This window comes from Pinus tabuliformis, chromosome 4_1, assembly GCF_031772625.1.
Source record: "Pinus tabuliformis cultivar Carrire ecotype Pingquan chromosome 4_1, CPIR1, whole genome shotgun sequence".
NCBI lineage: Eukaryota > Viridiplantae > Streptophyta > Pinopsida > Pinales > Pinaceae > Pinus > Pinus tabuliformis.
The window spans coordinates 885,477,726-885,489,257 of NC_142303.1; the positions used below are offsets into that span (position 1 = coordinate 885,477,726).

General features: G+C 41.4%; 1 protein-coding gene across 1 annotated transcript; it reads right to left on the reverse strand.

Annotated features, from left to right (window-relative positions):
* Nucleotides 1-4,992: 4,992 nt before the first annotated feature.
* LOC149179022 (uncharacterized) lies at nucleotides 4,993-10,533 on the reverse strand. The gene is made up of 2 exons (XM_089422326.1): nucleotides 9,328-10,533; nucleotides 4,993-9,192 (listed from the first exon to the last, which is right to left on the reverse strand). The coding sequence occupies exons 1-2, from the start codon at nucleotides 10,531-10,533 to the stop codon at nucleotides 4,993-4,995; spliced, it is 5,406 nt and encodes a 1,801-aa protein (XP_089278452.1).
* Between the last annotated feature and the right edge of the window lie 999 nt (nucleotides 10,534-11,532).

Sequence of the window (11,532 nt, forward strand, 5' to 3'; positions counted from 1 at the left end):
ATTTGCACTTGATCTATTATTCATATCATGATGCTTCTTCCTACATTCATTCGCATAATGCCCATATTTTTTACAATAATAACATTGGACATTGGATTTTTCATACCTTTGTCCTTGAGCATGATGTTGTTCACTTTTTTTACTACTGTCTTGGCCTTGGTCCTGATTTGGATCGCTGCCTCTTCCTTGAGCATTTGCTGGACTGTTCCTTCCACCTCTGTTTTGGCTTCTGCCTCTTCCTCTCTTGCTTCCTCTGCCTTGACCTCTTCCTCTTCCAAAGGACATCTAGGTCTTAAAGGCTTGCTCTAGAGATGAGTTTTCATTTCTACTCAATTTCTGCTCATGTGTTATCAGTGATGCATGAAGTTCATCAACTGAAAAGTTTGTGAGATCCTTTGTCTCTTCTATGGTGGTGACAATAACATCAAACTTTGAGGGTAGGATCCTCAATAGTTTCTCCACAATCCTCCTTTCTTCAAGAATTTCTCCATGAGTCCTTATCTGTGTGACCATACCAATTACATGTGTGAAGAATGAGTCAATATTGTCTGACTCCTTCATGCACAGATTCTCAAAATCTCTCCTCAGCGACTGTAGTTTTGTTGTCTTCACTTTCTCCATGCCTTGATAGGCTATCTTGAGAGTTTGCCATGCTTCTTTGGATGGCTTGACTGATGCTATCTTTGGAAACACACTCTCATGCATTGCTTGATACAAAAATACGAGGGCTTTTGAATGCTTCTTCGTATTTCTCTTCAACAGATCTTTCTCTGTCTGAGTTAATCTATTAAACTCATCTTTATCTCCTGGTTCTTCAAACCCATATTCAACAAGTTCCCATAAATCTTGTGAGGCAAACAGGGCTCTCATAGTTATTGCCCAGTAGTCATAGTTTTTCCCATTAAACTGTGGGAGCTGAGTATTAAAAATACCCATGCTAGTGCTGGTGCTGGAGCCAGCAATTCTTGCACTTTAAACTATCACTGTGTATTTAAAAATCCTGATTGTCTTCAACAACAACACACAAAAAAAAACTTGAGAAATACTTTGACTTAGTCTTCACTTTTCTGGAGAAGCTGCTGCAGCAAAGAACCTTCCTTCAGCTTCTTTGACACCTTCAAAGACCCTGGAAAAGCTCTAATACCACTGTTGGGAATTTTCTGATAAATTCCAAAACAAAATAACTAAACAGAGAACAATGCTTTGTTTTCTCCACAGGATCTTTAACACAGGGAAGCTATAACTGATTTCTGAGAACAGAGTATTACACACACCCACAAAAGCTTTGTATTCATTAAAATAAAACTGTTGTTACAAAAATACTCTTTCTCTGCCTGAGGGATTACACCAAGAACATTTTAACAAAAATTACTCTGTCTCATTTTGAAAAGATTTACACTTCTCTGTGTAAACTTTTCATTTACATTTACTGCTGTAAATAAAAAAAAAAATCTTACATATCCATTCTTCACATTACATTTCAATCTCCAAAAAAAACTTCTTCTCGCGCTGCTGCACATATTACATTTCATACATTGAGATTAAAAAAAACATTACATTTCATTGCTATGCATTTCAATGCATGAGCTCCACAAAAGAATTTCCACGCTGCCCCTGTTCTTCTATGTTCGCACTACTGTGTGTTTCACAATATATTTTTTAATACAAAGTCAATGAACAACATAAAAAAAAATGACACATGAGCTTTTCTATTTTTTAGATATTACATTGCGCATGTGTTTTTTAACAAAAATGACCATACCTATATTTTAATTTGCCATACTTCCGTGCATAAAAAAACATTAAAATTGAAACATTTCATCTATAATCTACGAACCAACGTAAATACCATTACTTATTTTACTGCACTAAACAGCGGTCAAACAAAAACTTCACGCAATGTGTTTTTTGAAGATCTGTACGCAGCTTTGACTTTAATCAACAGTGAATACCATTCATCTCAATCGAAGAGATATCGGTTGTCCAAACTAAACTAACAATAAATCCCGATAAAAAATTGTTTTGCAAAACGTACAGGGAACACGCGTCGAAAAGTGTACAATATCGGAGCCCCTTGGAGGAAAACCACTACCTCAGCAAAAGCGGTGCGATGGAAACATGGGGTTTTCATGAATTAAATGTGGCAATTGGAAATTACATTTCAACAAATTTCACTACCCTGTACAGCTGCTTGAAATGGCATATGGATTCGAACGACCGACGTAACGAGGTGGCGAGCAGAAGATATGTGGATCTGGTTCCATAAGTCTCAAGCAAAAGGGAGTGACGAGGAGGCGAAGCGTGACGTTGACGCCATTTTCGCTCACTGAGGATACAAAATAAACAAGCACCCATCATTTTCCCTCCTTAGATGGAGAAATACGAAAAGCACATCAATTTGTCGTATTTCCTGTCGAGCAGAGTCATTCCCCGGAACGCTGAAGGAAGCCCTTCCAAGCCGTAAACACTAAGTGATTGCCCCAAAATAGGGTCTGGCAATGTTCTCCTTCACAAACAATCCCAGTACAAATACCTTCAGCGACAAACACCACAAATCCTCGCGGAATCAGAGGCTCGCAGAAGAAATATCAAGGGACTCATAGACCTGCAAACGAAGATCTTAAAAGCAAATGATCTAAACCCCTCATAAAAAATAAAACTAAAAAAATTATTAGCAGAGCGGGATTATTTTTAATGGTTTCACGTTTGCCATATGATACCGTTTCGCATGCATATGTGTATTTTTATTTGGGGTCCTCGGTAGAGGTAGAGGGAGGAATTGTCGGGACAGTCAAAAGTGATCGGAATTCAGGTAAAAATATTTCAAAATATTTTGTAGATGCAGTGTTTGAATCGTGTTTTTGATGGTGTAAATTGATATAACACCATCAAAAACATCTAAGACACCTAAAATTTTGAAGTTTAACAATTATAACTTGGATTTACAAAAATCCTTGCCGGATTTTATCTAAATATGACCAGAATTTCCATAACTTTCGAAGCAATTCCTTTAGCTAGTTAAACTATGGCTTTTTCTGCACTTACCATCTACAAAGGTAGCCACATGGATGGTTTAATTGAACCGCTTAGAGTCCACAATTTTTTCCTGGACTTTAGGAGTTAATCTCACATATCATCATTTAAAAAACTCTTAAGTACACTCAAAAATATTTTTTTTATTTCATTATTAAAATAAATATTTACATAAGAGTTAATCTCATATGTAATCATTTTAAAAAGTAAAATGCCAAAAATAATTTTTTATTTTATTATTAAAATAAATCTTTACATCTTATGTCATGTTTTTTAATTTTCCAATGGAGTGTTAAAAGTAAAAATCACAAAATAACCTTTCTAAGGGTAAGGGTATTACAGTAGGAATTATTTCAGCAAACAAACTTTTTTTTTTTTTTTTGTAAGCTATGGTGGAACCCATTCTATTACTCGATAGAAATTAGAACATTACATATCATCAGGAAAGTATCAAAACCCGCCCACATGGGGAAACCGGGTGATAAACCACCTATAGTTTCTGGTGGCTGCCCAAAAATAAAAGGCCCACAGTCTCAGAATCTTAGCTAACAGTACTAAACAGTCATTAGAGTTTCTAAAGCTATTAATCTGCAAAAAACAAGTATCTTTCTCTACATATCTCAAAAAACTACAGCTAAAAAGGCATTGAAAATTTTCCAGCATATCTTAGTTCAGGCATTGTCCGTGTCTGGAGGTTGGCTTGTCCCTCCCGCATCATCACGTTGCATGCTCTTCAGCAGCTGATGCATGGCCTCCATCTTTTCCTCCTGACGCTCCACAGCAACGCGAATGAAGCTAAGTTCTCTGCGCAGGTCCGGTTCTCCCTTGACCAGCTCCACCATCTCTTTTGCCACCTGCTCGAGCGCCTTCGCCAGTAACCCCTTCATCACCCAGTAAATGTGAAGTGACTGTTTAAAGAGCGTCATTCGCCCCCTGGTATGACCAGGGTCGTGGAGCAGGGGCTCCCATTCTTCCATTTCGTCAGCGGACTGATTCTGGAGGGACTCCTCCTCCAAAAATTGCATAACTTTTCTAATAGCGGGATCAGACTCTCTCTGGAATGCGCGTTCCGCCCGTCTGAGTCTGTAATTCACAGTATGCCTTGTCTTTTTCTCAGGATTTGGCTTCCGCCCCGAGACCTCGCCTTCCCCCTGCGTCCGCTTCCTCTGGCCCCATCCTCTTTTTCTACTCACCTCCATTTCCTCAGCCAGGCTTCCCGCACGGTTCCTCAGCCCCGGGCTCCGCTCCTTCTTCCCTTTCGGTTCAGAGAACCCTTCACACTGCTGGTGCAATTCCTTAGCTGCAGCCCTTATCTGCATGGCCGACCACCCTCCATCATCACCCCGCGGGAGTTCTTCCTCCGACTCATCATCAATTTCCCAAATTTTCGTCGGGGGACTATCCTGGGCTATGCCCTTCCCTTTCTTATCCTGCGCCTCCGTCGCCACTCTCAGATGTTCCTCAATCTCCTTAGTCCGCTGTCTGGTCTCCATAATTCGCCTGCTTCCTTTGCTGGGAGGTCTCTGTTGCTCCACGCGTTCAGTCCAGGCCAGACGGCTCTCCAACACCCTACTCGCTCCTCTCCCAATTTGGAAACAAACAGAATTCCGGTCGCCTTCCCCGAACTTGATATAAGTAGGATTTTTGACCTTCTCATACCGATTATCACCGGCGATCAAATGCCGCCATTTGTTTTCGCGGTTGGCAGCATTAATGGTAATTATTCCTTGGTTACTGTTTGTTAACGAGGCTTCTGACAGCCCACCATCCCCTCCACTGAAAATACATACCTTAATGATCTCACCCTGCGCAAGATCGAGTGCCATTACCTTCGCACACTGCCAAAGTACAGCTCTGTACTCAACCATCATTTCATTAAGCCTCCCCGATTGATCACTGATCAACAATCGGGATCTCCACGTCCTTTGATTATGCCAGCTCAAAGATCCGACAAGGTGCTTACGTGGCTTGGTCATAATCCACCTTAATGATCTCAGCCAACTCGTTCCACTCGCTGTTTCCACAAACAGCCTTCCATTGTTGATCAACCCTGTTACCCCTCCCTCTGCTGCCCCAGTTGGCCAGGTAGTCAGCCGCCTGGTTACCTTTCCTGCGGACATGGCTCACTACCGTATAGTCAATCTTTTTTAATAGAACTGCAATATCCTGAACGATACCCGCAATTCGCCAACTGTTGGTGGCCTTTTCCCAGCTTTTACCATTATTTAATTTCCTCACCATGTCCACTGCAATCTGAGAATCGCCCGAGATTTCCAGGTTAGGATAACCATTTCTAACTGCAATCCTTAATCCTTGATGGAGTGCCCAGAATTCAGCTTCATTATTAGTCATCTCTCCTCCCCCTTCTGCGAATATCCATCTGACCTGTTTATTGCTATCTCTGAAGATGCCTCCGAAGCCTGCTTCTCCTGGGTTTCCTTTCGAAGCCCCATCGAAATTTAACTTAACAAAGGTATCCCTGGGGTGACTGAACTTGTCGGGGCTCTGGCTCCTCATATCCTGGGGGACGGATAGCTTGTGATGGACCATTTCCAGTTTTAAGTTTAACTTCCTCAAAATTTCTTGTTCCTCCTGATTTGTCTTCCAATCATCCTCGTACCATCTCTCCACCAGAACTGTTTCCCGCATGAGCTCTACAACTTTTACCCAGGTTGTCTCCAGATCCTTTGACATATTCTGAAAAATCCTCCGATTTCTCTCCTTCCAGATCATCCACATAACAAACCCGGGCATAAGATTCCAGGCTCTTTTAACGACCTTGCATTGGAAGGCCTCCTTGTTCCATTTGAAGACCAATTCATTAAAATCATTGATGACCCATCCTGGTTTATTGAAGGTCTGCTTAATATTCACCCACAAATGCTTAGAAAATGGACACTTAATCAGAAGATGATCCCTGGTTTCCCCTTCCTTGTTGCAAAGACAGCATATCGAAGGCCCCTTGAAGCCCTTTTTCTGGATCCTATCCCAGGTTAGGATCTTGTTTTTTGTAGCCAACCATATGAAAATAGAGACTTTTGGCCACCAATTATCTTCCCAAACGGCTTTCCAATCCAGGTTTCCAGCATCCCCATTCTGAGGATCAAATAAGTAATAAGCTTCTTTGGTGGTAAACAGGCCCTTCATAGAATTACCCCACCTAAGGATATCCTGGCCATCACGAGCTCTGATTTTCCGGGATCCAACTTCTTTTTTGTATTTGTCTTGTAGGTTTTCTTCAATCTCCCTGTCCCATTCCAGTGGATCAATCCAAACTCTCCACCCTTCTTCCACAGCATGAGCTTTCCAGTAGTCTCTAACACTAGTCTTGTTGCCTTCTATTCTGGCTCGGATTTGATTAAGATCTTGGATTCTACTCAGGCTTTCTCTCTGTTGCCACCTATCTTCCCAAAAATTTGCCTCTGCTCCTCCCCGGATCTCCCAGAAAGCATGTTTTTCCACCAGATCCCGGTTCAGGCGAGCCAGGTCCCAAATAGAAGAACCTTTAGGCGTTTCCTGTTGCCTTAGGATCTCTAACGTTGAATCAGGCATGTTATATTTAGTCTTCCATATGATCTTCCACAGATCATTGCCACCCCGGAGCCACCTCCACCACAACTTGGCTCCCAGGACCCTGTTGAGAGTTTCAGGGTCTCTCAGCCCTAAGCCACCTTTCTCCTTTCTCTTCGTTAACTGTTCCCAGGATACAAGAGCCCACTTCTTTTTTTGGTCTGATCCTCTCCAGATAAAGTTCCTTATGATTTCTCTGATTTTAGCACAAACCCCTAACGGTGCGGCCATTATTGAGAGAGGATAGATTGGGATCGCTTGCAAGACAGATTTCACCAAGACGATTCTACCTGCAATGTTTAAGGCTCTGAAGGCCCAGTTTGCAACCTTTGCGTTCAATTTATCCAAGACACCCTGCCAATTTTTCATCTTTTTAGAGGTAAGGTCTAGAAGATTACCTAAATACCTCGTAGGTAATTCCCCTCTTCTGAAGCCCAAAAGTCTGGTGAGGTGGTTTCTTACCTGATCTGTTGTGTTGAATATGAAGATACACGATTTGTCTCTGTTAATTTCCAGGCCAGATGCCTCCGCAAAGAGATCCAGAATTCTTCTGATATGTCTGACTTCTTTGACTGTTGGTTCTCCAAAAAGCATAATGTCATCCACGAATTGTTGGTGGGTTAAGGGCAGATTATTCCCCCAAAGCTTGAGACCCTTCAACCTGTTTGCCTCTCTTTCTTGTTTAATAAAGCGACCCAAACCTTCAGCAGCAAGGATGAACAGAAAAGGGGATAAAGGATCTCCTTGTCTAATTCCACGAGAAGCATTAAAAGTTTTCGTTGGAGTTCCATTGACCAGGATGGAGAAATTTGGAGAGGAGATCAGACTATGGATCCAGGCAATCCACCTCTTATTAAACCCAAAGCTCTCTAGGACTTTGCCTAGGTAATTCCAATTCAATCGGTCATAAGCCTTAGACAAGTCCAGCTTGATCAGCATGCCTTTTTGTTTTTTAACCTTAAGAGAGTGCAAAACTTCCTGAGTTACAACCAGACCATCAAGGATCTGTCTTCCTTCAACAAAACCAGTTTGTTCTGTAGATATTAGCTGGTCTAAAAGGGGTTTTAATCTCCTAGCTATCAAGGACGTTACAATCTTGTAAATGACATTGCATAATGCTATTGGCCTAAAGCCATTTGCATCCTCTAAATTCTCACCTTTAGGAATTAAAGCAAAAAAGGTAGCGTTGAGAGCCGGCCACACCTTTTGATTCCTTCTTGATTCTTCCACCAGATCAAGGATCTCTCCCCCCAAGAAATGCCATCCCGCCTGGTAAAAGTCAACCGTGAAGCCATCTGGTCCCGGGGCAGTACCCTTCTTCATTGCTTTCACCGTCTCTTCTACCTCTTCGAGGGTCGCAGCTCTCATCAGAGCCTTATTTTGGTCTTCAGTGACAAGGCTGGGAATGGCCGAGCAGATTTCCTGAATGGCTCTAGATCTATCAACCTGTGGTTCAGACAATATTTCTTTATGGTGATCCACAAGAACCTGTTCTATCTCTTCTTGCTCTACCACTCTATTACCATTCCTATCCTTAATGGATAGGATTCTGTTCCTCTGTCTATGTTTAATCATTGCCTGATGGAAGAATTTAGTATTTCGTTCTCCCTCTCTTAGCCATTTTATTCGAGATTTCTGTCTCCATAGAACCTCCTCCTGCTTTCGCCTTTCTTCTAATTTCCCCAGGATGACCCCTTCTTTGTTGATGCTATCCTCTGTCCTGCCTTCCAGTATCATCTTTTGCTGAATGCTTTCCATTTCTCCTTCTAGTTTTTGTTTATCCTCAAAGATGTTTCCAAACTCTTCTTTGTTCCATTTTTTTATTTTACCCTTCAGCTCTTTCAGTTTTAATTGAAACGTTTGCATTTTTCCTTTACCTTGCACAGAAGATTGTCGCCACCAATCCTCGACTTTCTGAATGAATTCTAGGTCTCTCAACCAGAAAGATTCAAACCGGAAAGGTCTCCTCCCACGATGATTTTTGATGTCGAGCTCTAATCTAATCGGCCAGTGATCAGACCCCAAGGAGGGTATAATCTTTGCTTCTACAAAAATGTCTTTATTCATAATAGCTTCTGAAACTAGGAATCTGTCCAGCCTAGAAGCGATTTGGTTTTTACCTCCTCTCCTGTTATTCCAGGTAAAGATCCCATTGATAGTCTGTATGTCAACTAGTCTTAAATCCTCTATCGTCTCGTTGAATCTATCCATGATTTGGTCCACCTTCCTCACCCCTCCTTTTTTCTCGTCCAAGGATCTTATTAAGTTAAAGTCACCCCCTATGATCCAGGCAGCTTCAGGATACAGTCTACGGATACCTTTCATGCTTGCTATGAAGTTTTCTTTTTCACCCAAGGAGGGGGGGCCATAAACTCCTGAAACAACAACCTGCTCCTTGGTTCCCACTATCCTACCTTGACCAGTAAGGATTCTACTCATACCAGTCCATCTATCCAGGATGATATCATTAGGGTTCCACAAAATTGCTATACCTCCTGCAGATCCGATAGCATCCAACCCCATCACTTCGTATTGAAGATTATTTTTTCCTATGATACCCTCAAGCTGTTGAATCGATATTTTAGTCTCCTGCAAAATCATAATGCTAGGTTTCTCTTTTTTCAACTTGTCTTTCATGTACCTTTGTTTGCCCTTACTGTTTAAACCCCTAATATTCCAGCTGATAACAATCATTTAAAACTTTTGATAGGAGGGGAAAAAAACCTCTGACAGAGGTATCACTTTACCTGAATTGATCAACTCTTCTCCCACCGTTTGGATGGTTTCATTCATTGTCTTACGACCCCTCTTTCTACTATTTTTGCCAGAGCTGTCCACTCCCATCGATTCTGTCCCTTGATCATTTCCAGTCATCACCTGCTTGACTATATTCTCTCCTTTTTTCTCCTTATATTTCTGGAATACTTCCTTATACAGCTGTTTCTGTTTTTCAGGTATGAATCTTCTATCAAGGTATTTCCATTCTTGAAGAAGCCGTTTCATTATTCTCTCTTCCTCAACCTCATTTTCTGCCTGATTCTCCACCTCCATTTGTGATTGCATTGCGGTATCTTCCAGCTGCTCCTCTGTTCGTTTTCCATCGGTTTTCCCTTGGTCTACTTCCTTTCCTTTACCTTCCTTTACTATTTCCATTGGGCTGTTCCCAGGGTCCTCATCATCCTCTAAATTTACTTCATAATCCTCATTGCCCTCCTGTAATACCTGAAATTTGTTCTGGCTTGACATTTGAGCTGGTTTCCTCTGAGGTTGCGATCTGGGGCCCTCCTTGTTTTGCCTGCGTCTTCTTGTGACCTGCTGAAAACCCTCAGACACTTCCTCCTGGCTTTTCTTTGTTTCTCCCTCATTGTTCAACGGGCATTGCCTGTATAAATGGCCGTATTCATGACAGTTTCGGCATCTGAAAGGGATGTGTTCGTAATCTATTGGCTGATCCCAAACCTCATCATGATATTCCATCTCAATGCTATCAGGAAGGGGTTCCGCCAAATTCATGTATACACAGATTCTTGCGAAGGCGTTATACTTACCCCGTTTTGTAGCCTCTGCAGCCTTAACAAAACTCCCGATTGTGTTGCCGATTCCTTCTAATATTTCAGGGTCCCAGCATTCATCGGGCAATCCAAAAAGCCTGACCCAGATTGGTGCCTCCAGCAACTTTTCTTTTTCTGGGTTATATCGTTCCTCCCAGTATTTCATGAACAGACCTGCATTGTTCAAAAAATATGGTCCTTCTTCGAATATCCTGTTCTTGTCTTCCACGTTCGTGAAGATTGCTGTGAAAAATCCCTTGGCTCCCAGTTTCAGATCAATATGACCTCGGGGTTTCCATTTCTGGTCAATCCATCGAAGTAGCTCCTTCTCCGAAGGCCAATAACCAATGAATTTACAAATCAAGGCATGGTCCTTCATATAGCAGTTGTATTCCTCCAGCTTGTTACAAGGGATGACATATCGTGGTTTTTTTTGAGCCCGCGGTAGACATTTCCCTTTCATCCTTTTCTGCCATAAATTTCCCATGACTGGAACATGGCTGTCCTTCTGGGTGTGCCTCATTCCACTTCCGCTGTTTTCCCCAGTTACCACATTCTTGAAGGAGGGGATCTCTCCCCCCCCTTCGGCTCTTCCATTTCCTCTCAGTGCCTGTCTCTCTGTTGTTATCCTGGCCCAATAAGTGAGAAAGAACCGCAGCAATCGGGTCTGTCCCTCCTGCCTGATCCGTTTCCCTATCTTGTCGTCTTCAGCCTTGCTTGCGCTGACTCTAGCAGAGTCCTCTGGTCAGGCCCTTCTGTGGCGGTTCCTGCAAACCCTAGCAGAGCGCATCCAAAGTTTCTCCTTTCTTGTCTCCATTTATTTTCTTTCTTATTGATTTATGTAACATTTCTAAATCATTTCAGCAAACAAACTTAGCAACCTTGCTCATGAAAATATTATTGAAGTTTGTCTTTTAAGGTTATTGTGTATATTTGCAAAAGTCATCTAGTTTTACACTCATACCTATTTGGGTTTGTACTTTTTAGTTTTCAGCCTTTTTGCAGTATTGTACTTTCTCTTTTGGGTTAGTTTTCAAATTTTTGTGTAGTTATTTATAGCTATGAAGAAACCTACATATATATGTTTGCTTCTTTTAGTAATCTTTGTGCATATTATGTATACATATTGTAGTAGTAGAATCTTGTATATATCTTGTATGTGGCAAATTCCATCTTCTATATTATTGCAATTTTATTGGTCAGTATTGTAATATCTCTCTAAGTGTCTTGTTTAATATTGATGGATATTTATATGTTTACAAAAGGCATTTTCACTTTAGTTAAAAAGTTTAAGGATTTTTCTTTCTTAAGTTCCAGGTCTTGGTTTTGAATATTTTAAGAATGTGTTTTTGAATTTTTTTTTTTGAGTTTTTGTCTT

Coding starts and splice junctions, on each gene's coding strand:
- LOC149179022 (XM_089422326.1), bottom strand. CDS start 10,533: ATGAAGGACCATGCCTTGATTTGTAAATTCATTGGTTATTGGCCTTCG. Junction 9,193..9,327: donor AAGTGATACCTCTGTCAGAG/GTTTTTTTCCCC, acceptor ATGATTTTGCAG/GAGACTAAAATATCGATTCA.